This window comes from Phycodurus eques, chromosome 6 (assembly GCF_024500275.1).
Source record: "Phycodurus eques isolate BA_2022a chromosome 6, UOR_Pequ_1.1, whole genome shotgun sequence".
Lineage (NCBI taxonomy): Eukaryota > Metazoa > Chordata > Actinopteri > Syngnathiformes > Syngnathidae > Phycodurus > Phycodurus eques.
Genome location: NC_084530.1, coordinates 26,538,990 through 26,563,737, shown reverse-complemented (window position 1 = coordinate 26,563,737; position 24,748 = coordinate 26,538,990). Strand labels below are relative to the sequence as shown.

The following is a 24,748-nucleotide window of genomic DNA, read 5'->3' as shown; positions in this document are numbered from 1 at the left end:
TCTATGCAGTCATACACCATTGTTTTTCTTACATTTTCCCCAAAAATGATTTTTCAAGTTTTATTATTAAAAATTCGACCTAAAATTATGACCTTTTTCTTGCAGTATTCTTTTTTTTCCACATTCCTACTTTTTCATAAAAATTGCAGTTATATTCCTCGTAAGGCTGATGGTCTAAGAGCTACAGCTCATATTTTTAATCATCCCCCCCCACAACTGTACTGTCTCCCTCACAATACCTTTTTCGTGCCACACCCTTATTCTCCCAAAAAATCGCATCCATCCATACGGTACCGCAACTTTTTTTTTTTTTTTTCAGAAAGTGACACCTTATTCCTCATAGTATTACACATATTATAGTTTGAACTCCGATGGCGGAACATCATTTCTACTGAACGTAAACAAAATGAAAACGCAGCTGCTTGTCCATATGTATTTACATTTTATTCAATTTCTTGGTTCACAAGGAAAAATAGTTAATTTTTTCTGTCAAAGAAATACTCTATAACAAAGTTGAAGACCTTTCGAGCACAAAGAGACATCGATGTGTCTCTTTGTGTGCAAATATGTTCCGTAGTTTCAGGTACTGACTCCAGATACCTCGATCAAGTAGCATGACACAATTGTGACTGTATATCATTTTTCACTGTTCCTTCTATAAATAGCATTCTAGGTGTGCACATCCACTCTCAGCAAGGGCGTTTCTACCTTTACATGCACACACTAAGTCCTGGTTTTATTCCAGTTGACATTAAACATGAAGGGGGTGTCTTTGAATGATTGACTATTCAGGCATATGTAAACAATTAGTAAACGACATCGCGTGCAGGGTTAGTTGCAGTCGTTGCAAGCTTTCGAGATGTGTTTTTAAGACATTCAAGAGGGCAAAACTACATCACAAAGTGGAAACGAATAATATGACAACCTTTAAAAAAAAATAGTAGCTTATGATATGTTTTGAAATGAAGGTTGCAGCAGTGAAATGTGCTTCTGGTCAAAGTGTGCCAGGCCCCCTGAGACTCTTCAAAGTGGATGCCCGCCCTTGCACGATGACGAAGCGAAGTCCCGTGGTCCGTCAGACGTACTGCTGAGTGTTCGGTGTGGTAGAGGCCAGGCTCTTGGTGGCTGCTTTGGCCTTGTCGGAGCCCTCCTTCACCGAACCCCGGAGCAGCCGCTGGGGCGTCTCTCCTGCGCCCACACAAACGCACAAAACCAAAACACTGGATGTGACCTTAACACCAGTTTATTGAGACACGCTGCAATCTATTTGGGTCTGACCTGACTCGAACCCCGCCCCCCACCTCCTCCTCCTCTACTACACGTTGTAGAACATGCCAGTACAATGAGCTCATGAGTCACATTCAAAGGTTTCAACAAGGTTGTTTTTGCTGTTCATTTTTAGACCACCACTTTGGGGTGTGCTGCATACATGCTGGCACAGGGAGGCGAACGCCTTTCAACTCGTCACTCGAGTTACACAAATTCAATCAAAATGAGCATCGAGACTTGTCCTAGTCAGCGTGTAGAGTGGAGCTAGACAACATCGAGGCTAGCTGCTAGACCTCACCTAGAGTAGTTCCAGGCATCATCCAAGGTAGTACTATTGATAATATACTTTATAAAAACATACAGTAACGACATAAATAGAATTCAAGATTGAACGCTTGTTGTCACTTTGTATCAATTGAATGGCTATTGTGCTCCTGCCCATCTTGGCCACATGGGGGCAGTATAAGACAGACAGATAAGAGACACTGTCCATGGACGTCTGTACAGTATACACATCTCAGCGCCTCTCAAGAGGATAATGAAAATATGACTCAGTATAAGTGTAGTCAATGTCTAAATGTGTTGCTGCACTGTTTGTGTGCAAATCTCAGTTGCTTAAAGGGTTATATATGCATTTCCCATTATGCGCTAGAATTAGCATGAAGCTAGCGGTGTAATGGCTAAGCTATGTTTGTTTTTATTACACAACGTGTAATTAGCCTTGTTTTAAGTTTAGTGTGACAGTAAACTTCAACTGGAATTGGCATGAAACAGCTTGACGTCTCTTCTCCTAAAATTAATTGTTCACTATTTGTCAAAGTGCTGCTTATTGTAAGGTCAGTTGAGTTCACTGCCACCATAGAGCGCTAGTATCTCAAGTTTGCGCTTGCAAATCTAATTTTAAAAAATTAGAACAAAAAAAGGCCAAATGATGGCTCCGATCTCGAAAAACTAAAGTCGGTACACTCGTATGTAAAGGCACCATTGTATTTAGTGCTGAATTGTATTTACTGACATTGGTTTTCTGAAGTGTTCCTGAGTCCTTGCGGTGATATCCTTTACACATCGATGTCGGTTTTTGATGCAGTGCCGCCTGAGGGATCGAAGGTCACGGGCATTCGATGTTGCCGCTTACATGCAGTGATTTCTCCAGATTCTCTGAACCTTTTGACGATATTATGGACCGTAGATGATGAGATCCCTAAATTCCTTGCAAGTGTACGTTGAGGAACATTGTCCTTAAACTGTTGGACTGCTTTCCCACGCACTTGTTCACAAAGAGGTGAATCTCGCCCCATCTTTGCTTGTGAATGACTGAGCAATTCAGGGAAGCTCCTTTTCTACCCAATCATGGCACCCACCTGTTCCCAATTAGCCTGTTCACCTGTGGGATGTTCCAAACAGGTGCTTGATGAGCATTCCTCAACTTTCGCAGTCTTTTTTGCCACTCGTCCCAGCTTTTTTGGAACGTGTTGCAGCCATAAAATTCTAAGTTAATGATTATTTGCTAAAAACAATAAAGTTGATCAGTTTGAACATTAAATAGCTTGTCTTTGTAGTTTATTCAATTACATATGGGTTGAATATGATTTGCAAATCATTGTATTCTGTTTAACACAATGTCCCGACTTCATTGGAATTGGAGTTGTATATTTCCATGCATATGAGTAACTGTTATTATATTTCACAGGGATACTTAATTGACTCTACGCATTTTTTGTAGCACAGCATTATGTCTGCAACCCTGTAAACTTTCAAACGCAACATCCTACAGATCAACCGCTGACTATTGAGAAATATTGTCAAAACATTGAAGTTTGCTCCATCCCGGAAATGCTGCGTGAAACTACCTACTGTACTCACTACTACTAACTCTACACCTGGTGTAACTTCTCCACTTGTACACACGCACACCTCTGCTACATGTGAGCCCACTGGATGCCCGCAGGCCACAACGTGAGGTACACCTGCACCCTTCGATCATATCCAACACAAGAGCTTGTATTGTGGAGTCAACGTTCATGTCAAGGACAATTCACCATGACGCCATGTTTTTGAGAGTGGCAAAAGCGCTACTCAGCTAAGCATTCGCTTAACTAAACTTGCAGTGATGATGAAACCATATCTGGTGCCACAGGTTTTTGTCATCATTTCAACAATGTTTTTGACTCTCTTTAGCTGGATCTCTTCAGCTCAGCCAAAGTCACTCGTGTTCAGCCAGCCAGACGTATGAGAAAGCGGTTTAATTCCTAAAAAAATACATGTAATATTATAGTAAGCCACTGTAAATGTTTGTATTATGCAGCGCTTGAACATTAATACTGCGCTTAATATCAAGACATCAAATCTAAAAGACATCAATGGCAGTGAATGATTCAAAATGCATTCCACATTAAAGTTAAATCAAATTGTATTCAAACAAATACTTAAAAACAAACAGTTCTTAAAAAAAAATAATGTACTGAACGTAGTAGTTCGATACAACTGAAGCAGGGATTCATTTGTGCACCCATAGAGGGAGCCTGTGTACCACTAGTTTTCAGAATTGTTTTTTTTCCAAGCTGGTGCGGGCGTACCTAATGCTGTGACCCGTGCTGCCGCTCACGTACTCACCAGGCCGCTCGGCCTGAGGCCGAAGTCTGAAGGTGGCGTCGATTGGGGCGGCGGCGGGACAGAATCACACGACAGTGGGACAGCGGTAACGCATCGGCAACACACACACAACACACTTTTCCAAAGCACTCATATTGTTTTGTGTGCTGCTGCTTCTCATATTGAGTCACATCAGTCGATACATACTTTCTCCTTTCTTCTAATAACAATTTAGAGCATGACAAAAAAAAACTGATATGCATTAAATTGAACTGCAGCCTCAATGATAACAGAAAACCTTCCTCAATCAAATCAATAACTTCTCAGAAGGTCCGTTCAGGATTGCAGCATCAAAACAATTTCATATAACTGCTGAGCTTTTGTGTGTGTGTTGTGGTCTCATCAAACAAGTGACTTTGACTGAACACAGCAGGAGCATTTCTTCCAGTTGTGTGTGTGGTTTATGAAGTGGATTTAGGGGCGTGTACCAACCTTGTAGGTTCGACAGTGCGTATTCCAACCCTTTCATGGCTTTCACTTGGTTGCTTTTGAAGCGGGCCAATCCAAACTCCTGAGTGCGAAGGGAGGGGGGGGGGGGGGGGAAACAGGAAAGGACTTTACATGAAGGACAGATGTTAAGAACACATCTTCCTGTTTTGAAGTTCTGAAAATCTTTATGCACTGCGGAAAAACAAGTGGCTTAGATTTTCTTGCACAAGCCGGCTGAATGTGTGTAAACAATCAGAATAAGGTGAGGAGCTTCACGCCCATCTTTATGAAAATGCCCTGAGAAAGGGAGAAAAAGACAGAGGCACCTGGATGGGTCTGGAGAAGCCGTAAATACCGGAGGAGATCCACGCCTCTCGCTTCAGCTGCGTGACGCCGGGCTGCTCGGCTGAGTCTCGGAAAACACATCGCTCCTCCACTGACTGCGCAGTGCACACAGAAAAAGACGAGATCAACAAAGCACTTTTAAAAAGGCAACATCTTCTAATCTCGTTAGCAGCTTCAACATCCTTTGTAACTTGCCACGAGGAGAACCTCATTTGTACTGTTGCCAAGGTGACCCCAGATCACCTTCTTTGTGTATAATCCAGCAGGCAAACCTGTCATACTGTATTCTTGTTCAAACCTTTTTTTAATTAAAAAAAAAACCAAACAAACAAAAAACAAAAAAACAGCTACAGTGGACCCGGACTATTCGGGCCCAACAACATATATGGTTATATCGCACAGCTCTATCCACAAGTGCACTTCGCATTTTCTTTGGTGACCTCACCACAGATGGCAAACGGGAAAAATGTGACAATGACCATAGAACAGGAAATGGAACTTACTGCGACAGAGCAACATGGGTACATATTCTGTCCTAGCTGCTTAGTATAGTCGACATATTTTTTCAAAATTGAAGGAGAACAGGATGCACACCCGAAAATTAAGCTCACCCCCCACTACTATTTTTTTTATTTTGTTTTAACTACTAACATGCATTTTTCTTTCAAATTTATGAGGGATGGACTTTGATCCTTAGACTGCATATGTTGTCCCTGAGTGTATGGTTTAAATTTGATGTACAGAATTTGAGACAGTATTATGCTAAATGGTTAGTAATCGCAGTTAGCAATCGCGGTTAGCATTAGTGCACTTTCCTATTCTTGCTTAATGTACAGCTTAAGCTGTTCAACAGTCCGGGGTCTCTGTTGTCGTATTTTACGCTTCATAATGCGCCACACATTTTCAATGGGAGACAGGTCTGGACTGCAGGCAGGCCAGTCTAGTACCCGCGCTCTTTTACTACGAAGCCACGCTATTGTAACACGTGCAGAATGTGGTTTGGCATTGCCTTGGTGAAATAAGCAGGGCCGTCCGTGAAAAAGACGTCGCTTGGATGCCGGCATATGTTTCTCCAAAGCCTGTATGTACCGTTCAGCATTAATGGTGCCTTCACAGATGTGTAAGTTACCCATGCCATTGGCACTAACACAGCCCCATACCATCACAGATGCTGGCTTTTGAACTTTGCGTCCATAACAGTCCGGATGGTTCTTTTCCTCTTTGGCCCGGAGGGCACGACGTCCACGATTTCCCAAAACAATTTGAAATGTGGACTCGTCGGACCACAGAACACTTTTCTACTTTGCATCAGTCCATCTTCGATGAGCTCGGGCCCAGAGAAGCCACCTGCGTTTCTGGGTGTTGTTGATAAATGGCTTTTGCTTTGCATAGTAGAGTTTCAAGTTGAAGTTGCACTTAGTGATGTAGCGCAAAACTGTATTTACTGACATGTGGTAAAACCTTTACACATTGAGGTCAGCTTTTGATGCAGTGCTGCCTGAGGGATCGAAGGTCACGGGCATTCAATGTTGGTTTTCAGCCTTGCCGCTTACCATGCAGTGATTTCTCCTGATTCTCTGAACCTTTGGGTGATATTATGGACCGTAGATGATGAAATCCCTAAATTCCTTGCAATTGTACATTGAGGAACATTGTCCTTAAACTGTTCGACTATTTTCTCACGCACTTGTTCACAAAGAGGTGAACCTCGCCCCATCTTTGCTTGTGAATGAGTGAGAAATTCAGGGAAGCTCCTTTTCTACCCAATCATGGCACCCACCTGTTCCCAATTAGCCTGTTCACCTGTGGGATGTTCCAAACAGGTGTTTGATGAGCATTCCTCAACTTTCTCAGTCTTTTTTGCCACCTGTCCCAGCTTTTTTAGAACGCGTTGCAGCCATAAAATTATAATTTAATGACTATTTGCTAAAAACAATCAAGTTGATCAGTTTGAACATTAAATATCTTGTCTTTGTAGTGTATTCAATTAAATATAGGTCGAACATGATTTCCCAGTCATTGTATTTTGTTTTTATTTATGTTTAACACAACGTCCCAACTTCATTGGAATTGGGGTTGTATGTCAATTCTATCAAACGAAAATGTGCATTTTTGCCTTCGTTTCTCACACGCTGCAGTTGAGACACACTGTAAATTGACAACTTGATTAAGTTGTTCTGCCGTCAAAATTTCTGCTAAAATATCACTGCAGCACTTGCGTTCGAAGCAAGAAAACACATTCTCACCATGAGAGTGGTGTGGTTGAGATTCCAGGTGTAGGTTGTCAGACTGCGGCCGACCGGGTCCACGATGGAGTCCTCGACAATGTAGACGGAGCGCGACATGCCGGCTGGGAAGAAGCGCTCGGCCCAGCGGGGCAGCCGGTTGGTCTTCATGAGCAGGCGTCTGGACAGGAGCCTGTGGTCCGTGGTCACCTCGCGGTGCACTACGTCCTCCGTGAGAACGTGAGTGCTGGAAAAAAACACAATGATGCTTTAACCCTCACAAGTGATTTCAACACGACGCCGTCATGTGTTACCTGAACGGGTTAGGATAGCGCTGCCAAAACGCTGACACCACATGGTCCCAGGTGCTGTTGATGTCACTTTTGCTAGTAAAGTACTTGACCATTGTTCTGCTTTTGGTGGTCCGACTGATGAGCCAATGTGCAGTCACTTATTGTGACTACACAAAAATACCAACAGGATACTGACTCCATCCAAAGTCTGGTACGGTCCTGTAGAGGTGAAACAGAGGCACAGTATGTGTTTAAATGGGACGTAATGTGGACAAGGTATCGGCATCGTACCGATTCCGTCCTTATTTCAAGGTATCGGGTACACGTTAGGGCTCCCGATATCAGCTACAGATACTTAAAGCAACAGCAACGGAACATAGGTTGATCTCAACAAACACAGCCGTGGCGAAAAATAGTGACTGTGATGCTAATATTGTATGCTTTAGTGACACCTAAACAGCAGTTTCCTTTTGTACGCAGCAAAAACATTTAGGAATGGCTTTGATAGCAAAATAATAAAGTGCATTTACCAATATACACGTGTCCTGAGCAACGCTGACTCATATTATTTTGTGGCTTTTTAAATGGCGGCCATCATCCTCATCATTCATTCAAGATCTTCGTCGTATTTTGTCACGATCATGATGCAAACATTTCTGCTAACTGGCGCAACACAGAAACTCTGCTAATACTATACATATACATACTCTGTTCGAGTGAAAAATGCCGAAACCTGTACAACTTACAACCTGTGGCCATTTTCTCCCCCAAAATCGGAGCAAGCTGGGCTGATCCCAAATCTAAAAAGCTGCATCGATGCCATCCACTGCCGACTGTTGATCAGTACAGCTGTTTACATAATTGAAATTCACAGACAAGCAGTGTCAGAACCCTCCCCCAAACCGCCCCATTGAAAAATATATTTTTCAAATATATACGTCAGTGGCACTAAACCGTTGGATTCCAGTTGACGAATATAAACGTCCACAGCAGTGTTGCATACACTGCTGAGTCTCTCGAGTGCCTGCCCACCCATAAAATTAAACAACCAAGTAGCTCGCTGACTATTTCTGAGAACTTAGCCAATTTGGCTAATTTACATATCACCCACCTAAGTGAGTTTCTCTAGCATTGATCTGACAGCTAGGCTGGGTGAAGAGCTGCCATTTATTATTATTATTTTTGTTATTTTATTTGGGGGGGGGGGGGGTTCTAAACAGGCAGCACGGTGGACGACTGGTTAGCACATCTGTCTCACAGTTCTGAGGACCGGGGTTCGAATCCTGGCCTGGAGTTTGCATGTTCTCCCCGTGCCTGGGTGGGTTTTTTTTCACTCCGGTTTCCTCCCACATCCCAAAAACATGTGTGGTAGGTTGATTGAAGACTCTAAATTGCCCTTAGGTGTGAATGTGTGCGTGAATGGTTGTTTGTTTCTAGGTGCTCTGCGATTGGCTGGCAACCAATTCAGGGTGTACCCCGGCGCTCGCCCAAAGATAGCTGGGATAGGCTCCAGCACGCCCGCGACCCTTGTGAGGATAAAGCGGTGCAGAAAATGGATGGATGGCTTTCGAAACAGGATTTTGTTTTGTTGTAAGCGCAGATTGCCATTCTTGTAATAAGTGGTAATACATGGATTTTCTCAGCTAAGTTGTTTATCTGGTGGAGATGTTGTCCGCTGCATGCACCACATTCACAGATCCACACGCTAATTGACAAGTGTAGTCCTGCCTCCGTGAGTGAAAATGAAAATGTTTTGATTGTCTTTTGGGTTGCTATCTTTTTTCCAAAGTTGTATTGGCCATTGCGCCAGCAGACCTACACTTGGTAACTGACAACATGGTGTACATTGTTTCTTATATAAATATTGAACAACTGTACAGAATATATTTAAGACCGTTTGCAGGTTTCTATCCTTTATGTTAAGATCTAGTGGTGTGCCACCGCCATCTAGAAGAAGAAGATAAAAAAATGGATGGATGAATAGATCATAAGCCATGCATGACACTCTCGATAATGGACGGTAACATCATTTTATTTCAACCAGGCCATACCAAACAGATTAAATGTTCAAAAAAACTAACTAAACCTACCATAGCATTATATTAAGCTATTATTAATAAAACCATAGAAAATGTGGTACACATGGAGAATAAAGCTCATCATTTTATCTAAATAATGCATGATAGCTTTAAAGGTGTAGAACATATTGATAGTTTTGTGGACACCTTTACATAAAGCTGATACATCAATAGCATTTGGTTTAACATTGAGTAAATAAGATTGAGACGTTGTCAATTTGACAACACGTTAAAGTTGGTTTATTGGAAACGACATTTTAAAACAAGTTAGTGAAGTGAGAGGACGCCAGTGTACAATATTGACGTACCGCGTTGTTGGGCCAAATGTTGTTTCACTGACGTGCTAATGTTGCTAAAGCTAAGCCACATTCACAGAAGCACTCAAATTTGAAACGTTGTCGTTTATTTGCAACACACATCTTGATTCTTGTCATTTTTAACAATTCCCAATGGAACGAGGATGAATAAGTCAACGACAGCAGAAGCTGGCTGGCAAAATACGAGCAGACAGAGGAGACGCCGCCGACATTTCATAAAGGAACGTGCGCATTTACCTATTATTTCCGCAAATATCCACGAACTGGGTGTCTTCTTGTTCAACCGTCTTGTAGTTGGGATACTCAACAAAAATGAGCCATTTTAAAGAATAGAAATCTATGTTACACCATTTGGAACATTAACGCCATCTTGTCACGGCCCCCAAGTGTGGAACTCCAAACATGGCTCCTGTCACGCGATACACCGAAACTACTTTTTTTTTTTTTAATAAATAAACGTCATACGTATATATGCACGGTCTTTTATTTGGGTGAAATCATTTTTATTTTGTCAAAAAAAAGTGTACAAAGTACCTGGTGTGCCATTTATTGAGAGCGGCAAACCATATTCGGTATTTGTACACATTCTGCACGAACTGTTACGTATATGTGGGCCGCATATACGGAACACAATTTCTACCATATTTTTCAATCAAAAATTTTAATTAGCCAAAATAAATTAACGATTTAACCAGGTGGGTAATTACTTTTCCCACACAGGACCAGGTAACTGAAGTTTTTCCCCCTTAATAAATGAAATCATTCAAAATAGCATTTTAAGTTCACTTGGGTTATGTGTCTGATATCTACACTTGTTTGATGATCATAAACATTCAAGAAAATATACAAATTTGAGAGGGGGGGCCAATACATTTGCGCAGCACTGTATATCTGAAAAAAACTAAGACCAAAACTGAATTAGTATTCAAATAAAATGTTACTTTCACACAAACACACACTGATTCTCATATATATTCAATTAATTTTCAGCCCTTATAATGTATAACAATTGTGAAATACAAATACACAAATGTGGCAGGTGTCACATATAAAAAGAGGCACGGAAATCTCTTTCAAAGTCTTTGTCCCGTTGTTCTTTCCTCCAAATTTCCGCTTTCGTTTTTCCCTTCCGTCCCCGCCCTTCTTTCTCTACATGCGACACTTTCACCGCGTCGCGATCCCCCGCTTTGAAGTGAGTCACTCTGGCTCTCGCCATCGCCCCGTAGCCGAGGCCTTTCTGGTCCCTTTTCAGGACCGTGGCCACGGGTCGCTCGGGCCCCCGGCCCTCCGGACCCAGGCCCACGCCGGGCCGCCAGCCGCACCTGAGCATCATCTTGTAACTGTTGGCGGAGGGAGGAAGACAGTAGTCGGGGGCAGGCGGGGGGCGTTCGACATTGAACTGATGCAGCGTGGAAGACAGGTGTGATGACAGGTCGCTTGTGTAATCCACGCCACACACTTCGCACGGCTGAGGCTGAGCCGACCTGGGCACATACAAAAAATAAATAAAAAACAGTAAAAAAAACATATTTCATATATTTCCTCAAACAGCTTTAATATCCTTCACTGTAATTGACAAAACACCTTAATTAATTGCCAGGTGTGTGGTCTACTTGAATAGTCTATATTATAATAGTAACTATGAATAACATTTGTACATACTGTATTTATTATTAAAAATACATTTGTAAAAAAAAAAAAAGAAAAAAAAAAAGAAGCCCCACCACGTAAGGAGAAAACTTCTCCGTTTCTCTTGCTGTGTGACAGAGAGGTCAGATGTTTCATCTGTTAATATAATTGATAAATGGGTTCGTGATGCTACTGTTGTAATTAAAACATGACAAAGTGTACCAAGATGTACGTTTGTATCTGTGGTTTGATTTAGAGAGACAGAGGTTTTTTTTGCTTTGTGCACCTAAATAATTTTCAGTGGTCCTGTGTGTTAATTTTTCATTGCTGGATGGAATTGAAGTAAAAGGTTTACAAAGAAGTAATTGAAAAGTAATGGAACTCTATTGCTGAGGAAAGTGTGCGAACTCCGGTATAAATATTTCAGGTGCTTGGGACAACTCTCACGCATCAGTCAGGAAGGTTGGCTAACCGGGTATTAGTTGGTCTTGGTGGACTTCTCCCATAGCTCTCCAGCTCCTCCAACACACCTCTGTGGCCCGCTGAGGAGCAAGCAGGTGATAGCTCATGTGACCAGTACATACAAAATTGAAAAAAAAAAAAAAAAATTAAAATATCAATGAGGCAGATGTTTACATACCCTCCGAGGCGAGATCTTTGGCATCCCGACCCTGCGTGTCGACAACGCCCACCCACGCGGCGCCTTGGTCTAGCAGCAACCTCACGGCAGCTCTTTGTCCCGACCAGCTTGCGCACATCACGCCTGTCCAGAAAAAAGTGTCCTGAAAGACAAATGACAAACATGTCGAGATTTCCCCAAAGAAACACTGATTGGGATGAAACAGGCAAAAAAACAAGTGATAACATTTCAATTGGAATCCCCATAACACAAAAACTGATTCAAAGTTGTTCAGTGCAACTGAACTATGCTAACATGCACTAGAAAATTAATGAAGGTGAATCCATGGAGAAAACCACAGAAAGAGTGAAATGGAGGAATAATTGTGAATTAACCCTGAAGTTCAGATACACAACCTCAGCACCCAGGGCTGGGTCTTGGTGACTCAAGTAGTAACGCTTAAACATTTAAAAGCCTAATATTGACAACTTTAATTCAGGAGTTGCAGACTAGTGTCAGCTCAAATGAAATCAGATGGGAATCACATACAATATCCCTGATTTCAGCCCTCAGGTAGCTCAGTCTTGCTGTCTCAAGTAGAAACGACCAACACCTACCTGGATATATTTGAGCAAACATCGCAACTTGTCAATGTAATGTTATGTCACATCGTTTCATCGCTAGTGAGAAAGCAAGAATGTAACATATACCTGGAAATTGATATCCACCCCCTTCGAAAGCAAATCTTTCAGCCCGGCGAGGTCTCCATCTTGGGCATAACGCAGCAGCTTGTGGCCCTGGAGCTCCAGCGACATCTCAGAGTTGACGTATCCGCCTGGCGTCTCTCTTCTTCGGTTGCCTTCGCCTCTTCTTTCCACCACAGCGGCATGTGTTTCAGTTCTCCTCCTTTTGCTACTCTGCCCATTTCGTCCACATCGCCTTTTCCGAGTCACTTTCTCATCTTTAAGGAGGTTTTCGTAAAACTGTCTGGCTTCGTGTCCGCCGGATGCGCTGCACGTTTGAGACGCTTCGATGCTGAAAATGTCCTGTTTTCTGGCCGGGGTAAAACCTACTGCAGCCATTGCGGACGAATAACTCCAATAGTTGTTTTTAAGGTAGCACCAATGACTAATTAGAAGTTATTATTGTGATACATGCATTAGGAATGACACGAAAGTTACCTTTGACACCAAGAAAAGATTTTTCGAGTGAAGTAGTCTTTTTTTGTTAACTCGCATTAAATAAACACAAAATATTACTTGCCACTAGTTTACTAACACACATGCATGATTAAAACAGTAAGGAAAGTAACACAATGTGTCGCGAAGATCAACGATGTTACGGAACTACTTCAATACTACCAAGGCGGCTATAACGTCAGTTAATTAGTTTTAAAATCAGTCTTCAACTCATTGCTTCAATTACAACAGTCAGACACGTCAAAACGCAACATTTAAACCGCGTATTAGTATGAAAATGAGCTGAATTGGAGAAAACAACAACACAAAGCTACTCGCTACAAAGCGTTAGCATGTTTTTCTTCGTCGAATTAATGTCGCGTCGTTTGGCTGCTTAAGATCGAGTGCTGCCACCTGCCGAGCGAGAGCGAAAGGTGCTCAAAAATGCAATGGAAGAGGTCTTACAAAACCAGTACAAATGTTAATCGAAATTTAGCTGTATTTACTTGTATGTGTGGCCATGTGATAAAGAAAACATTACTTGAAAAAATATATATAAATAGACACCGTGACAATTTCTTCGTAATCATGATGATCGGGTTACAGCAAATGTGCGTGCTGCCCCCTAGAGGATTCGAGGCGACATGCAGTGAACATGTCCATGCAAATACTCTGCAAGGGTCCTCGGTGTATAACACACGTTTCGAGGTTACCAGGTACGTATAAATTGGACATATACTTACACTTAAGGCAAAACTATATACAGTACAACATACAAACTATAAATGTAAAATAAATACATTAATATATTTTTTTGAAAAAAAATCCCCTTTTTATTATTAGTAGTGGCTGAAAATGAACTACTTGGCCATTGACAAACTTTGACAAGTTTATTTTCACAAGTCGAAATGCAACGAGGCAGTTTGTCGCACCGACTGCACATAACAGCAACATACAACGTGGCCCGTTTGTTTCACCTCGTACACCCAAAAACCCAGCATGATTCGGTGAAGTCACCTGTATGGCACTTTTAGTTGGTATTAGAGATGCAATGATACCTTTCAGACTGAGTACTTATATTTGAGTACTCGCCAATACATAGTACTGATACTTAACAATGATGCCACTGCGTCTTGCGACTGTGATGAAAATGTGTTTTTATTCTCATCAAATATTGTTCAAAAGCACACTTTTCTTGAACATTTTCAGTAGAGACTTGTCATCGCTGACATTTTAAGATCCAACTGCATGTCGTCTGGTGGATTTAAAAGTTTGGTCTCAAAGTGTTGTCGTCCGTGTCCTTAAAACATCTCCACACGGCTGACATTTCTCCTACCCAGAACGTACAAGTCAGGCTGCTGAGGCGGTATCAGTGTAGTAAGTAGTATGGGACCATTTTTACAAGTGCAGATGTATATATACTATTGGTTCCCAAGTTGGTATCTAGGTCCGGTTTACAGTAAAGCCCGGTAAGAGTGAAGATGCAATGAGACCACGAGGTACTGTATAAATACTAAAATATAGCACAAGCATTTTGGCAAAGCAGTAGAAGCAGGGTGCAGAACATAGTGCAGTTCATTTGGAACATTTTGTACTTCTGACGCCACGTTTTGCATGGAGACGGCAAAGCTGAGAAACAACAAATACATTATGAAATGTTGGACCAATAGGCAGAAAAATTGTTTGGGGAGGGAAAAAAAAAAAAAAAGGAAAAAGCATTGCTAGATTTTTCACAGTGGAACAGATCTTCACACAACAAAATCCTTTTCTTTCTTTTTTTTTTAAACCTTTTGCGGCCAAATGGTTCTTCCAGTCAACCATAAAGCACACCGTTTCATCCATGTTACTATTGACATGACATCGTTTGCAACAAAAACAGTTTTCACATTGCTGGCCCAGTCATTGTTTGCTTCTTGTCAATATTTGTTGAAAACGCTCATTGCACTGGTGCAAAACAGAAAGGGTGACGTGATTCACCCAAGTCTGTTGAAGGCTCAACAGCAGGATTTGAAATTTGACCACCAAACTCTTTTCTCAATTGAAGTTAGTCATCTTCTTTAAATGAAAACAGTCGCACGCCAAGAAGAAAGGACAGCAAATTGTGGATGTGTTCTGTTGCTATTTAAAGTGTCATTTTCTTCAATTTTACCACGTAACGCGTGGTACACGTTTTATTGCGTCTCCATGGTTTACGACAGTGCCGAGATGTTATGAACAATGCGCAATAAACTACTTTGTTGGGCTGCGTTAAGAATAAGGATGCATTCATACCAGGTAAAAAACTTGGGTCCTCTCGTTTGGTCCGGACCAAAAGCGGACTTGATTTTTCAATTTGTTTAGTGCGGTTTGCATCCAACGTTGCACATTTTGCAAGCGAACAATAATTTGTAAACAAAGCCATGCGTGTGATGAGGGCAATGCGCGCTGCATTTGTGTCCTGCAAATTTGCTCGCCTATGAAAGCTGCAAAATGATTTCAAGTGTTAGTTGTTAGGTCCTATGCCAGTATAGGAAGAGCAGCTCGTCCAAGAAATGTTTTGCGACGTTCTATTTCCAATTTTGGAAGGCCATTGCGAAACGCATGCTGAAAAAGCGAAGGAGCGCAAATCGCCCCGAGCCACAACATGCGAGGAGAGCGTTGCAGCTCAGGTATGACGTACAACATTCGCTATCGTTACCCTTTGCAGTGTCACTTTGATCTTGTAATTCATAGTCAAATCACACATTACCTTGCTAGTAACTGGATGGTGTGATGTTCCACAAGTTATGTAGCCGCGATGGGTATCGCCATTCTGCCTTTGAATCCTATGGTGCAAACTCAAGCCCGCCTGACCAGGCTTTTAAATGGAACATATTTTGCCAAACCAACGTTTTCTAGTATTTGGGATGTAATATTCGCTCGATGGTGCCTCAGTAAACATGTGAAATATGAATTAGAATCATCCACGCATTTCTGACTTCCAGACGGTTTTCAGCTGTGAGGCCTGAAATCAGGTCATTTGAATTTCTCGAGCTTATCTACGTCACTAGCGAAGATGTACGCCTGCCCGTTCAGCTCCCAAGCCAGCGCTGTCATCATAAAGACGTGTGCTCTCACAAGAGGGTCTTCTACACGGAGGCAACCAATCAGAGGAAAGTGGACGGTCTTAGCCAAATATGGATAAAGCGGATACAAAACTGGGTCAAACAGAAGTAGCTGTCAGAGAGACCTTTTCTGGACATTCGTATGACAAAACCAATTTTTATTTTATTTTTTTTAAATGAAATTGACACTTTTATACTAAGTCCATGTTAGAGAGTCTAAATAGACAAAATATATGGCCTTTAACTGATCTGTACCCTACGCTAGTGAGTTGAATTGTATTGCTTGGTGGAAATGTGGTTTTTATTGGACTGGCGGGTTACATGCCGCTGTCGCAGCTATAGTACGACGCTATTTACAGAAGATGACAGAGCTCTCACCATTCCAGTTCGGAAGCTTTACTGTGGAACTTATTGACGTGCCTGTTTCTGTCTCCACTCTGTCTGAAGGTCTGCGCGCAGTGGGGACACGAGTACGGCCGCTCTCCCGTGTGTATGCGAGCGTGCACCATCAGCTTGTGCTTGCTGACGAAGTTTTTATTGCAGCTGACGCAGGTGTACGGCTTGTCCCCCGTGTGGTAGCGCTGGTGCATCCTCAGCTCGGTCATGCGGCCGTAAGTCCTGCCGCAGTCAACGCACTCGAAGCTGGGCGGCGCGTCCATGTGCCGCCTGCTGTGCAGATGCAGCCCGCCGGCCGAGCGGAAGGCCTTGTTGCACTGCGAGCACGCGAAGGGCTTCTCGCCGGTGTGGGAGTAAATGTGCTGCTTGAGGTTGGCGGCCGTCGGGAAGCCGTTGCCGCAGTGCGTGCACAGGTGGGGCCGCTCGCCCGTGTGCAGGCTCAGGTGTTTCTCCAGCTTGCTGGCGTTGAGGAAGGAGCGGCCGCAGATGTCGCAGCTGAGCGGCGACTCGCCCTTGTGGCCGTCCAAGTGCTCCGTCAGCTCGGCCAGCGTGGCGAAGGCGTGGTTGCAGCGCGTGCAGTTGTACGGGCGCTCTTTCCGGAACTTCCTGTGCTTGAGGCAGTGGCGCTCTAGCTCCTCGTTGTGCTCGAAGGTATCCATGCAGTAGGTGCACTGGTAGGGTCTCTCCTCCCTGTGCGACTGGAGGTGATACTTAAAAGCGGTGAGCTTGAGGAAGACTTGCTCGCAGTGCGGACATTTGTTCTCGCGTCGGTCGTGCACCTCCTCGTGCCGCTTGTAGTGCGAGAGGTTGCTGAAGTGCTTGCGGCACGTGGCGCAGTAGAAGTGCTCTTCTTTGTGCTTCTGCTCGTGCTTCTTCAGCGCGTTCTCCACCTTGAAATTCTTCCCGCAGACGCTGCACAGGTAGGAAGCATTATGCGCCGCCACGTGCGCCTCCAGCTCCTCTCGGCTGCCGAAGTTCTGGTCACATCGCGGACACGTTCCGCTGTTTTCCTTGGCGTGCTTCCTCAGGTGCTTCTTCAGGTCGTCCGCCAAGACGAAGCTCTTGTGACACTCGGCGCAGGTGTAGCAATCTGCGTGCGAGGCCTTGCAATTCACCAGGATGTGCCGCTTCAAGTGGTAGCGCCGGCCAAACACTTTCCCGCAGTCTTCGCAGATGAGGGAGTGAGGGCCACGGGGGATCTCCTTATGCGACTTAAGGTGGCTCTCGAGGTGGGCCCTCTCCTTGAAGCTCTCGTTGCAGGCAGGGCACGTCAGCTTGCCCGCGTGAGTCTTCTGGTGCTCCTTTAGCTTTAACCAGCTAGCGAACGCCTTGCCACACCGGTGGCAGATGTATGGCCGCAAGCCATGCTTTTGCCGCTGGTGCCGGCTCAAGTGGTACGACTGGCTGAAGGTGCGCGAGCAGTCGGTGCACCGGAAGGGCTTCTCTTTGGTGTGCGTACGCATGTGTCGGTTGAGCTTGTCGGCACGGCGGAAGATCATGTTGCACACAGCGCACACGTGGGTCTTCTTGCAGGGGACGCTTGCGCCCCATCTGCCGTCAAGAGAAAGCGTCGTCATTTCCGTCTCAACACGGACATCCGATTCATTCTTTTCATCAGCGTTGCTGATGGTGGACGACGTCTGTAGTGTTGCTGATTCGGTAACACTACAGACGTCGTCCATCAATGGTTCCATCATATTGGTTTGGACCTCCCCCCCCCGCATCGGTTCGACTCCTTCCTGCCTGTCCTCCTTGTGAGACGCCACGTGACGTAAAAATGTGTCGTTGTCCAGCAACTTGTCAGGACAGTGGGGGCACAACAGAAATTGCGGCACGTGCGTCTTCTTGTGGCTCTTGAGCTCCGCGACGCTCCAGAAGCTGTCGCAGCAGGTCGGGCACACGTGCTGGGCGGCGTTGTGCTGGACTCGCATGTGCCGCGTCAGGTGGTACGACTGGCTGAAGACGGTGGCGCAAACGGGGCAGCAGAAGGGTTTCTCCTGGGTGTGCGTCCTCATGTGTCTCGCCAGCTTGTGCGCGCTGGCGAAGTGTCTGTCCACGCAGACGGAACAAGAAAAACGTTTCACGATTTTCCTGTTGCCAGCCGTACTTGGCCTGTCCAAGACTGCCTCCTGTTTTAAGTCAAGTGATGAGGAGCCACCACTGTTTTTATCCTCGTCGTCACCGTTGTTGTCGTCGTCGTCGGTGTCGATGTTGGCGTAGTCGACGTCTTCATCAACACCCAACTCATACACCCGTTTTTTGTAGCTACAGTTGACTTTGCAAGTAGACCTTTGGGTTTCAATCGCGACTGTCTGCTCTCGCCGAGGTCTTCCTCTTTTGCGTCGCTGCACCACAGGCTTGACGTCATCGTTTAAAACCGACTCCACCTCTTTAGCGATGCGCAAGGCGGTGGCAAGCGTGAGCGTTTCCTTTTGTGAGCACAGCCGCTTTCTCAGCTGTGGACATTTTGTTTTCTCGATCAGCTGATTGAGGATCAGTTCGTCGCCAGCGCGGTCGATGGGCGCCAGCAACGCTTCCAATGCCGCGACGAACTGATCCGTGCTCTCGCCGGCCATCTGCGCCCTTTGGTGGAATCGGAGCAAGCGCTCACGAGAGCTGCGGCCGGCGGTGAAGTAGGCGGTCAGCGCCGAGACGGCCGCCGCGTACGTCTGTTCCCGCGAGACGAGCGCCGCGAAGACGCGCTGACCCTCTTGGCCCAGACAGTTTTCCAGAAGCATACACTTACTTTTGTCAGTCAGCTTCTCGTCGTCGAGTGCGCCGAGGTAGCGTTCGAACGCGTTGAGCCACTTGGGCCAAACAGTGGGCGGTTCGTCGGCCGACGGGAGGAAAGAGGGCGGCGGGGCCAGGATGATTAGTTGCGGCTCTGGAAGGAAGACTTGTCTCACAAGCTCATCCACAAGAGTCACTTCACCCATCTTGACTGCTGAGACCACTCCCTTAACTTTTCAACGGATACGACTCCCACTCACGTCTCCTGATGCTTCCGCACAGTCAGATTGATGCCGGAAGACTAAAAGACACACAAAGTTGATTCATGTTAACACCACAAGCCCTCCTAATTACAGTTTGAATGAATACGGCAATAAAATAGGGGTGTGTTTTTTTCCCCAATTTATTTTATTTATATTAAAAAAAAAAAAAAAATTATTGAATATGCAGGGATAAACCACCAATAAGCGTTTTGGGGGTTGGTTATTCCCGGAAAAAAAAGAAGCAAAAAATTAAAAATAAATTGTGGGGTATCGTAAGTGAAAAGGTTGCATTGGGACAACCCTAGATTAAAGTGCACCTATTATTATTATATGGTATCATATTGGATCAAGATCGGTATTGGAGGGAAAAAGTTGTATTGGGACAACCCTAGATTATGGTGCACATATTGTTTTATGCTTTACATTTAACTTTGTTTGCTACTGTACGTTTTGTAAAGTAGCTGCAATACTGTAAACTGCTATTATTGGCATAAAAATAAACAGTGCCAATTTTGCTGTCGGTGGTGTTTTATGCGGGGCATTCATTTCGACAGCGAAAGATGATTTGAGAGAAAGGTGTTTTAAATTACGAGCGCGCTCATGCAACAAATGGAACTCTTAAGTCAAGGCGACACTTTATATTTGTAAAGGGAGTTTCCCCCCCCCCCAGAAACAGCTTTTGTATTGGATCTCATTAGACATTTCAGGTGTACCTAATAAAGTGTCCAGTTAAAATATACTACCAACCCACAAAGCAGAGCGTTCCATCGTTACGATCATTTTGCTGACACTTAATTAACTCGTAACCTCCTAGAATAATGATTTAGTCCAAACTAGAATATATTCGGTAGAAAAAAAACAACAACAAAAAAATCCTACATTAGGAGGCGATGTAAACTCACCACACCGAAGTGGAAACACTTCACTCAGCACATCCGTGACGAATTGCTGCAGTTTTTCAACACTGCATCTGCATTTTTTTCTTTCTTCATTCATATGAGAATAAGTGCGTTTTAGTCCAACAACTACAACACTGCCTTGACGACGTTATCTGGAAAATCCGCCATTTTGACCCTCTTGACTTCCGGTTACCTCAGGGACGGGGAACGACGCGCAGCGCCACCGTGCGGCCAAGCATGCTTTGCCACCGTGCCATTGATTTAAAAAATGTAGACGAGCCTTTGTGCTAAATAGACGTTCATATATTCTTTTGAGTGAAGGTTCAGTATGCAATCATTCAAATGCGTGGTTTTATTATTTTAAAAATAATTCAATAAAATCAAGACACTGAAAAATAATATAACTTTACACAAATAAAATAACTAGATTGAGAATAATTATGTGCTTTTTGTAGTTAAGGATTAGTGAGTAATCACAATGTATGTTCTTTAATAATAATGAGAAAAATATATTTTTTAAATAATTCAACAATATAAAAATAACTAGATTGGGATTTTATACTGTATGTCATTTCTTTTTAGTTAAATTTTAGTGGGTAATTACAATGCATGATTTGAGTAATAATACAAAAGTGAATTGTTAATTAAAATAAGTCAATTAACATTGTTGAATAATAACCAGTAACACAAAAATAAAAATAACTAGATTTACATCTTTTAGTTTTGTTGTGTATTTACAATGTATGATTTCTGTCATATTTTTGTGATTTTAGTCAAAAACAATTTTGAACAGTAAATTCTATGAATGAAATGTACAGATTTCAACAATAATTGAATAATAAAACAAAACATGTCTGTGTCTCTATTGAATAAAGACCAAATAATAATAAAAAAATAAAACATTTAGTGTGAGGTACTAAATTACTTACCATCTCATGTGCAAATGTGTGCTGGTATGTCTTTTGAGTACTATATATACTGGATACTGTATGTACTGTATATACACTGGCATTGGGACGATATATATTATATTTATCTATCTATCTATCTATCTATCTATCTATCTATCTATCTATAATATTTCCAAATTTGGTGTCAACTTCATATTTCCCCACAAATTGATACAATTTGACCCCACGCAGGTCTGTTATATTGACAAATTACTGACCAATCCAAAGTAATTAGCTTGCTCTCTTAAATTACGCAATGTTAACTGCTCAACAAAAACGCATTATTATTATTTTTTGGTTTCCTGAAAAGTAATGCTTTTGGAAAAGTGAGGATTCCACCCGACGACAGCGAGTTACATATTTTCTTTGAGAAAATTTGGGCTGAATGGTAATGTTGAGTGTGACACATTCACTGGAAAAAACAACAAAAAACAAAAAGGGGCCACAGACACACAGTTTAACAATGACCATTTATTCACACACCATATGGGTGTTAAAACGTGTGACAGAGTGCTGGAGGCTGCTGGCTGGCTGGCTGAAAACTTTAAATTATGCATGAGGAATACAAAGTGTGCGCTTGTTTCTGTGTCAGCCCGGCCTGTACGGGTCAAAGCTCGGCCACTTTGAAGTCGTTTTTCCATGTACAAAATTCATTTTTAAAAATATAAACACACAATGGCGCTCGTTGCGATTAACGAAGAGGCTTTCTGAGCGCATGCGTTGAACATACACACTCAAACTTGTGGGGGGAAAAAAACAACTAAAACGTAAAAGGGAACGCAGTGTTTAGTACAAGCGTCACATGTCGGGAGAATAAAATCAAATTGAAAAAATACAGTTTTCATTTCATATAGCACAATCACACTCAATTTGAAGTGCTGGAGTACAGTCCACACACACACACACACACACACACACACACACACACACACACACACACACACACCTTGGAACAGTGATTATCACTTATTTTTCCCCCCCCAAATGTGTTTTAAAGCTGTGTTCTCCGCATTTGTGCACAGGAAGTCCACTCTTCTTGCTCCTGTGCCATTTTCTCCCCCCCAACAAAGACGTCCCATCGGATGGTGCACACGTGTATTTTTGGACTGCGCGCGTGTGTATGCAAATACAGACGACAGACAAGAATCTCTTTTTTTTTGTTTTTTTTTGTTTTGTTTTTTTTGTGCTGATTTTTCCATTTCCACCGGCTCAGTTCTCTCATCCAAGAGTCTCTGTAGTGTCCGAGTAGAAGTGGGAATATGTATGGGGATGCTAATGCGTGTGTGTTTTGTAGGAGCACAGTGACACTCAAGAATGAAAAAGCTGGAGAGCTTTGTGAACCGCGAGAAGGCTGTTTGTTGCTTCATTTCTTTTTTTTTTGGGGGGGGGCACACTAAGTTCCAGTCTCCCCATCACCTCAAAGCCTTCCGCTCTCCAGTCCAAAGTGAGATCCCCATCCAAGGAGTGTCAAGGTGTGCACACGGCGGCTCACACAAACGAAGAGAATCCCGTCACGGGCGTGCGCGAGGCGGGCGGGTTGGTGTTGGGGTTGGCGTGGGCGAGCGCCGGCTGCCCCGCGGGCGTGTAGACGCCGCCGGCGCTGTGCTGGGTGACCACGGTCTGGTAGTACGGCTCCGGATCCGGGGCGGCGGCGCACTCCTCGTAGCTGAACGGCGAGCCCAGCGGCTTGAGGCCTTTGGGCTGCCGCTTCCACGAGTTGTAGTAGGTCGGGTCGCTCATGTAATGGTTGACGAAGGAGTGCTTGGGCTGCTCGTCCTCGTAGTCGCTGTCCGTCAGCTGGGCGCACACACGCGCAAGACAGGTGATGACGACGTCACCATTTTCCCACCAATGAAAAATCATGAGAAATGAAATCAGAGGCAGGAAAGAAACACCATTTAACACAACCGAAATTAGCATAACGCGCGTGACGTTTCACAGTCACGGTAATAAAATCATTTGGACTCTTTCATATGCAATATTCTTTTGTTAGCTGGTAGCTATCAATATTTCACAGTGCACGTAGTGAATCTTAATAATATACAGTATGAGTTTTACTTTTTGAATTGAACTCCTGAAAGAAATGGAAGTTTTGAGATGAAGCCTATCCCGGCGGACTTCGGGCGAGAGGCGGGGCACAAGCCCCGGTTTCTTCGCCAGGCAATCGCAGGGCACAAATACAACCGCAGCAAAACCCACGCAAACGCCGCCAAGGACGATCACAGCCGCGATTCAAATACGGAACCTCGGAACTTTGAGACAGACGTGCTAAACACGAGTTCGCCATGCTACCAACAGTGAAATACATGATACATTGTATAAAAACAAACAAACTAGAAGGCATTACAGGGACAAATAAATAGTAACATTTGCAAGCATGAAAAAAAAAAGATGAAATGAAAGCTTGTGTAAAAATATTATATATGATTACCTGTATTTCCTTTACAAAAACCCTTTAAAACCCTTTAAGGCTCGTGTTTAGCGTGTCCGCCTCACAGTCGATAAAATCTGGGTTTGAACATTCCAAAAACCTGCATGTTAAATGACCTGAAGACTCGAAATTGTCCGTAGATGTGAAGGAGAATGCGAATTGTTGTTTGTTTATATGTGCCTCGCAACTGACTGGAGATCAGTCCGACGTCCCGTACCCTGCTTCTCATTCGAGACCTTGCCTTCAGTACGCCCGTTGCGGCTTCCCGCACTGAGATAATTAGACTGGACAGGCGAGATTCACGCTCAGCCAACATCTTCCAAACAACCATTGGAACAAATTCTGCGACAACGCAGACGCGCTTAACGCGGGATTGAAGATGAGCTACCGTACCTCGGACTCGGAGACCTCGGTGGGTTTCTCGGTCAGCGTGGTGCTCTCCGTCAGAACCGCTCCGTTGTAGTTGTTGCAGATGTCCTCGTCCGAGTAGTGAAGACCGCCCGGACTTGGTCTGGGAGGCGACCTGGAACCAGAACACAGCAAAGTGAGACGTTTCAAAGGAAAGTGTGAGTGTGTGTGCGTGCGTGTGCGTATGGTTGAGATGGACCCGGCACCTGGTCCCGTTCTTTTTCAGGAAGGTGTTCTTGGTGTTGCTGAGCGCTCGGCTGTTGAGCTCCAGTGTGGTGAAACCGCCGTTGTCCAGCGTGACAGACTCCTCCGCCGACGACATGTGTTTGCCTGAAGGACGACGAGACGGAGGCAGACGGAACGCTTTGAAACAAAACTGCGGACGACGCTTCAAACTTGAAATTTAATGAGCTATATATATTTATTCCTGTAATATGATGACTTTATTCTCATGTTTCAACTTTTTTGCTTGTAATAATCTAACTTCATTCTGGTCATATTTCAATTTTATTCTTGTAATTCATGTTGTACTCACATTTCATGGAAGAACATTT

The 24,748-nt window shown here is 43.7% G+C and overlaps 4 protein-coding genes across 7 annotated transcripts in view; all 4 read right to left on the bottom strand.

The window, feature by feature from the left end:
- Positions 1 to 430: 430 nt before the first annotated feature.
- On the bottom strand, positions 431 to 10,649 carry LOC133403855 (PRELI domain-containing protein 1, mitochondrial-like). Of its 2 annotated transcripts, none has more exons than XM_061679211.1 (6): positions 9,846 to 10,649; positions 7,235 to 7,432; positions 6,942 to 7,167; positions 4,677 to 4,790; positions 4,354 to 4,432; positions 431 to 1,188 (listed from the first exon to the last, which is right to left on the bottom strand). In XM_061679211.1, exons 2-6 carry the CDS (start codon positions 7,324 to 7,326, stop codon positions 1,076 to 1,078), a joined length of 624 nt encoding a protein of 207 aa, XP_061535195.1. In that variant the 5' UTR covers positions 7,327 to 7,432; positions 9,846 to 10,649; the 3' UTR covers positions 431 to 1,075. The 2 variants fall into 2 exon arrangements, with proteins under 2 accessions (XP_061535195.1, XP_061535196.1); XM_061679212.1 differs by having other exon boundaries at positions 1,099 to 1,188; positions 4,354 to 4,476.
- A 195-nt stretch (positions 10,650 to 10,844) lies between these two features.
- On the bottom strand, positions 10,845 to 13,391 carry gpank1 (G patch domain and ankyrin repeats 1). Its single transcript, XM_061679210.1, has 4 exons — positions 12,567 to 13,391; positions 11,878 to 12,019; positions 11,710 to 11,769; positions 10,845 to 11,092 (listed from the first exon to the last, which is right to left on the bottom strand). The coding sequence occupies exons 1-4, from the start codon at positions 12,936 to 12,938 to the stop codon at positions 10,938 to 10,940; spliced, it is 729 nt and encodes a 242-aa protein (XP_061535194.1). The 5' UTR covers positions 12,939 to 13,391; the 3' UTR covers positions 10,845 to 10,937.
- A 3,100-nt stretch (positions 13,392 to 16,491) lies between these two features.
- Positions 16,492 to 19,449, bottom strand: LOC133403743 (zinc finger protein 665-like). Its single transcript, XM_061678933.1, has one exon. The coding sequence runs from the start codon at positions 19,447 to 19,449 to the stop codon at positions 16,492 to 16,494; it is 2,958 nt and encodes a 985-aa protein (XP_061534917.1).
- Positions 19,450 to 21,826: 2,377 nt separating this feature from the next.
- sdk1b (sidekick cell adhesion molecule 1b) overlaps positions 21,827 to 24,748 on the bottom strand; it is a 276,239-nt gene continuing 273,317 nt past the window's right edge. For all 3 annotated transcript variants that reach the window (XM_061679905.1, XM_061679907.1, XM_061679908.1), the window contains 3 exons: positions 24,401 to 24,524; positions 24,180 to 24,309; positions 21,827 to 23,152 (listed from right to left, as the gene is read on the bottom strand). In XM_061679905.1, the coding sequence (XP_061535889.1) occupies positions 22,844 to 23,152; positions 24,180 to 24,309; positions 24,401 to 24,524 (563 nt within the window). In that variant the 3' untranslated portion in view covers positions 21,827 to 22,843. The remainder of the gene's footprint in view (positions 23,153 to 24,179; positions 24,310 to 24,400; positions 24,525 to 24,748) is intronic.